The following is a 6167-nucleotide window of genomic DNA, read 5'->3' as shown; positions in this document are numbered from 1 at the left end:
TCTCATTCCTCCTGAGCACCTCCAACAGGTACCACATGAGGGAAATGTTGGAATGCCTTCTCCAAGTCCACAAAGCGCATGTAGACTGATTGGGGAAACTCCCACAAACCCTATATAGAGCTGATCCAATCTTCCGAAAGAATGAAACCGGCATTGTTCCTCCTGAATCTTAGGTTCAACCAATGGATGGGTTTTCCTCTCCAGTGCCTGGTTGTAGACCTTCACAGACAGGCTGATTCATCCACCTCAAGGGCTCTGCCACCAAGGAGCTCTTCAATTACCTAAGTGACCTCACCACTGGTGATAGGCGAATCATTACCCAGATTCTTTCTTCCTTCACTCAAGATGGCTGCCTCTGCCTAAGCCTGGTTCTGCCAGAGGGTTTCTTCTGTTGAAAGGGAGTTTTTCCTTCCCACTCTTGCCAAAGTGCTTGTTCATATGGGGTCATCTGATTGTGAAGGTTTTCTCTGTTCTCTCTGTATTATTGTAAGAGCTTAACCTTACAGTATAAGTCTTGAGGCACTATACAGAGTGAGCAGAGCATCGCTTTTGCTTCAAGGTGGACCAAAATTCTTCCCACACCCATGTTTTTGCTTCAACTACTCCCGGAGCCACACTTCTCTTGGGCTGCCGCTACCTGTCAGCTGTCTCAGGAGTCCCACAGGCTAAACAAGCCCGACAGAACTCCTTAAATCGATGGATCCCTTCATCTCCCGTGACCTTGAAGCTCCAACTTCATGTCAATACCTCAACAATAAAGGTGCAAAGGGACAATGAAGTCCACAGGTGGGACACCCTCCAGTACACCTGGAAGAGAAAATGTCCAAAATGTTCTCTTTCTTCTTTTGATTATGCATGTTTACAGCAGAGCCATAGTAATAGGCTTGTTTCTGCTAGAAGAATTCATGTTTCATTTAGATTGTAAATAATCTAAATGAAAGACTGAGCAAATATGAGTTTAGCCAACAACTGAAGGCAAAACAGTCATCGTACTGCAGGGTTTGAAAACACCAAACTAGTATTAATCAGTACTGCAACATAACAAACGTGATTCCTAATCAAAAGATAAGAATTTGACATAGTCAGTTTTTTTGTATCGTTTCAGGTAAACACGTTCTTTACCAAATAATAATTGACATGCCAGTAAAACGGTTTTAAATTAAAAAGACACAGGAAGTGGAGAGAAGGAAAGAGAGAATGAGAAGGAGCAAAAGGTTTTCAAAGAAAGTTCCTAGTTTTTTGGCTCTTGTGGTGAGCTGTGTGTAATTTTTGCAGCTTCCTCTTCTAACCCCCCTGCAAACAGGAGTAGCGCAAGAGGGAGGGAGAAAGTAAAAGAGGGAAGGGTGGTTGACTGATTATGTGCTCAAGAGGTGTGTGTGGTGAGGTACACGGCTCTCTCTCTCTCTCTCTACTGCTTTAAGAGCTTTACCGCTTCAGCCAACATCCTGAAGCAGGCCTCTCTTCACTCCTCTCCCCTCTCTCATCCAGACCAATGTATGGACTCCAGGAGCTTGAGTAGACGGCAGTGAGGAAAGCAACTTTTCAAAAGAGAGATAAACGGTGGGAGGGAAGTCTGCTGTTGGCTTCCTGGGCTGAGCTGCATGTGCTGGCTGGCCGGGTGTTGGAGTTACAATAGGAAACAATTGCCCTTTTTCCTGTGTGTGTGTGTTTTTGTATCCACCCCTCACAAAGAACAGCTGGACTACGAACTGGACTGGAGAAAGACTTCTGGATGCAGCAGCAAAGTGGAGGATCAGCCAAAAGAGGACAAGTGAAAGTGATAAAGCAGAGGCTGGAGCAGCAGGAGTTGGACTGAGAATACAGGAAGAAGACAGAGGCAGAGCATTCAGGGACAGAAAAATATAGAAAGGGCAAAAGGAGAAATTGATCTCACTCCCTTGCCAGTTCTCCCAGGTGTGGTGGAACCTTCTTCCATCTCTCTTCTCCCATCCCTTTACCTCTCTTGACCCTGACATGGGCCGCCTGCTGGCCCTGACCTTCACCTACCTGGCCTATGTGCTGGCCATCGCAATTGCCTCAGAGCGCCAGCAGCACCGTGTGCAGCACGGCCCCTGCAGTTACACTTTCATCCTCCCTGAGGTGGAACACTGCCATCCCTTAAAGGACTTCCAGGTCACAAATATCCTGCAGAGGGACTCCCCACCTGAGGCCGAGCCCGATACAAGCCAAACCAAGCAGAGCAAGGCCCAAAAGGAGAGGCCTTCCTGGCAAGAGAGGAAGCTGCAGAGTCTGGAGAGTGCCATGGAGAATAACACTCAGTGGCTGCAGAAGGTAAGGTTTCTGAACTGTTGACTAAGGCGACCACTTCCTCCTGCCACACCGTGTTCTTCTTGTCTTTTTTTGCAATGTCACTTTCAGCTCGCAGATCTTCAAACTAAATGCTGTAGAAGCACCGGATGTCCACAGAGTGCTCCATCCGATAACATCTGTTGACAAGCCCTCATTATTGATAAGTTCACTGCTTAGCTGGGATTTCCTGGATGCTTGCTGTATGGATATCTGGCTCCATGACAATACCTAGTGTATGAGTGTGTGTCTGAATTTAAGACCACTGGGATGTTAGAACTCCCTGTTGCATGCAAGTGGAAGAAGAATGGATAAAAAAAAAAGTTTTATAATATCATGCCAAATATGTCTCACATGGTTAAACCTTCTAAATGAGTGTTTTCGCCCCCACGAGCAACAAGTTTGCTAAACTTCTACTCTTGACTCATGTTTTAGTGGATTTATGAGCCAAAGTCAACTCAAATGCTCTCTGTACCAAAACCAATGTACATAAAAACAGTATCATCCTTTCTCAGTAAGATGGTGTTGGACACATTTTGTCCTCATTGGATTGTTAGCCTTTGTAGCTCCGGTTGACTCAGATTATGACTGAGTAAAATGAAATGATGTAATGTGAAATGGCTTCACAGTGGAGTTTCCATTCCTAAGGTTATCTGGGCAGGGAATCAGTGTTGGGCCATTGTTTTGGACAGACTGACTGAGTGACTGACAGGTCACCCCTCTCCACCCATCTGTCTATTCTCGTCTCCATCTCCGCCAGTATATTTATGGTATGCGTTAATCCCCAGTTTGATTATAAGAATTTGTGTTGGGTGTTTAGACTGGCCGACTGAGTGCAAACACATATCTGAGGATATGAAAATGTGGTTTTGTGAATGCCAAAATGTTTCCTCCATTGCTGTCACTTCACCCTTCCCACCATATACACTCATTTTTAATTCTTTCCTTTCCCTCCTGACAATTCTTTTCCATCCAACTTTGTCATTTCTATCCGCACCTCTGATGTGATGAATGTGTCTCATCGATCATGAGCTCTCAAAACCATCTCCCATTCTGCTCACGTTCACCTGAAATGGAATCGAAACACACACATAAAAGCACACACTGATATACCCCTGTGTATTCGCTCTGCGTGATACTCCATCTATGAACTGGAGTCACGCCTTCCATAGGAAGCATCTCGTGGGGTCATATTATAAATATATACGTGTGTGTTTGAAATATGGAAAAAGGAAGAAAAAAACACTTTGTCCTCACGCATATCGTTTACAAAGCTCGAGCTGAACTGTAGAATTTAAATCTTCACATGCTGCTCTCATCTTGGACTCATCTTGGACTCTAACTTTCCACTTTCTCCACCAGAGATGTGATATAAGCGGCTATAAACAAAAAGCAGTAAAACAGTCCCACAACATGTACAGAAAAGCCTCTGCTGACACACATCGCGCTCCGTTGCCAACATCCTCCACATAACGTCTGGAATGAAACTAAACGATCCAACATTTCAACAAGTAACCCCCAGCAGACTAAACTGATGCATAAATGATCAAACTGTAGGTGGGATTTCAACAAAAACACAGCATTACTCTAGAGAGACCTTTCTTTTCAATTGCACAAGGGTACGCTGAACTTTGACCCCAGATGGCAAAGCTTTTTTAGCACCTTGTGAGGCTCATTAAGCCTATCTGCATTCTGCAGGTTTTGGAGGAACGTGGTGGTATGGATCTGGAAGAGCTTCAGGCACATGTATGAGTGTGTGTCGGTGTTTCTGTGAAACCTACGATCTCCCTCAAAGCTCCCCTGGGATGCTACGACCCTTACTGTGAGCTTTCTACCAAAACCCTATGAAAGAAAACACACACCCACGCATACAGATTTAGGAGCACACACACACACATACTAATCCACCATGTTCCACAGAGTAAATTCTGAGTGAAGTCCAACAGGACTGTATTAATGCTCCAGATTCCTCCTGGTGTTTCCAAGAAGAAACTGGTGTTTGTTTTCTTTTGGAACAACCCCCAACATCACCCCCATCGTGTCCCTTTTGCTCTCTGCTGCCCTGAGGGCTTGGCTGCTTTTCTTAGTGTGTTTCAGAGGCTGTGGTTATTATGCTAATGCAGAAATATTGCACAGATCAAGGTAGCTAGCTGACCACTGGTGACCTGATATTTTGGCTGCTCAATATTTCATTAAACCAAAGTATTTCTACCACATTACTTACATCACTCGATTGGGCTCCATTAACTTTCATAGACTTACACACATTTTTCCTTCGTAAGTGGTCTGATTCTGACTGCTGAATTATTAAATCTTAAGTGCTCATCTCAATTACAAAGACACAGTTTCACTTATGCTGCAGTTTTGTTTAGTTGAGTTTTTCTTTTTCTTTACCACAGTCTGTGGGTGTCTTGGCAGTCCTCACAGCAATAAATAAAGTGACACCGAGACAAGAATAAAATTCTGCCCTCATGCTACTGGCTGTGTTGGTGCTTTGAGCTAAATTGTAATGTCAGGACCCCAGCTGTCCGATTTATCCAGTAATAGATCCAGACATTGCAGTCAAAACTACAAAAGGTTAATGTTGTCATGGTGTTAAAGGAAAATTTAGGGTATCTCCGAAGTTACTGGGATGCATTTTTGGACTTTCTAAAAATATACCTATCCCTAAAAAAATATTGCATTAGCTAACATCTGGCAGCATGCTTCTGTTCTTGGTACCAGACCCATCATTAGAAAAACATACATACAAGCATAAGATGGAGAGATGAGCATCACCCTGCAGCAGATAATAATGCAGATATCAGTGACAACAGATACACCACAGGTTAAGCGAAACACAGGATGAAGGGTGGAGCTGATGTAGAGGTGGGTTGCAAAGTGGCTTGGAGTTGTCCCGCAGCTGGAGATAAACAGATCTGCTGGGACCTCAGTTGAACTAATGCTGTTTAACATTGCTGCCAGTCCATCTATTAACTACTAAGATGTGAATAACATGATGAAAAATCAAAAAGTCTGGATTCATCAGGTGGGTGTGTCTGTTTTTTTTCCTGACAAGCAGGAACTGCCAACCCCAGGTGACAAACAAAATCAGCAGCCACATTGATTTATATTCTTTGTCGTTGCCCTGTTCAACCTACAGAACATGGTGTCAACCAGAGGCAAATCTTTTAACAGACTTTGCTGCTGTGAAAACAGGTCGCAGTGTGAAATGCATCTAGAGTTTTTGTACACTGCACAGCTTAAACAGACTCTCTGTCTCTTCCATTGCATAGAGGTGGTGGCAGAAAAAATCTGTATGATTAAAGAGCAAGTCACAAAAGTTTCACACAGAAGTTTCTCTAGATTTCTGCTTTTGCACTGATATGGCCGTCAAATCACTATTTCCATTCTCGCAGTCGTACCCATCCTGTTGTGCCTCCGTCTATCATGGTCATTTGCCAAAACAACGTGCACACATGTTTCCCCTCCCTTCTGCAATTGTAACCAAGAACAAGCGCATCCATTTGCTCAGTAATTAAGATATCAGGGAAGTCCTATGATTTTCCGATCCCTTCTCTCTTTCGTATACACAATAAAACGGAATTATGTTACATCCCAAAAGCAATTTATCTGGCTGCATAGTGCAGCGAGCGACAGCAACAGCGAGCGAGCATTTGGCAGAAGGGGGATGGAGTACATCAAGACTTCCGAATTGAGCTCTGGAAGAAAGGATGTAATAGGAACACTTTGGACAGGCAGGCTGATAGCAGCCCTGAATGCATAAGGCTGATTACGATGCAGGGATCTTTGGTTCTTCTTTGGAGTCTGCTTTAATCCGCTTGGTAATCTCTTCATAACCTTCATTATGAACGGATTCC

General features: G+C 44.0%; 1 protein-coding gene across 1 annotated transcript in view; it reads left to right on the top strand.

The window, feature by feature from the left end:
- Nucleotides 1–1372: 1372 nt before the first annotated feature.
- angpt2b (angiopoietin 2b) overlaps nucleotides 1373–6167 on the top strand; it is a 30773-nt gene continuing 25978 nt past the window's right edge. The window contains exon 1 of the mRNA XM_005936210.2: nucleotides 1373–2292. Coding sequence (XP_005936272.1) covers nucleotides 1975–2292 — 318 coding nt within the window. The 5' untranslated portion in view covers nucleotides 1373–1974. The remainder of the gene's footprint in view (nucleotides 2293–6167) is intronic.

The sequence above is a fragment of the Haplochromis burtoni genome, unplaced genomic scaffold (assembly GCF_018398535.1).
Source record: "Haplochromis burtoni strain Fernald_Lab_line unplaced genomic scaffold, NCSU_Asbu1 Contig_208, whole genome shotgun sequence".
Taxonomy (NCBI): domain Eukaryota; kingdom Metazoa; phylum Chordata; class Actinopteri; order Cichliformes; family Cichlidae; genus Haplochromis; species Haplochromis burtoni.
The sequence above is the reverse complement of the archived record's forward strand: the minus strand, read 5'-3'. Positions and strand labels throughout refer to the sequence as shown.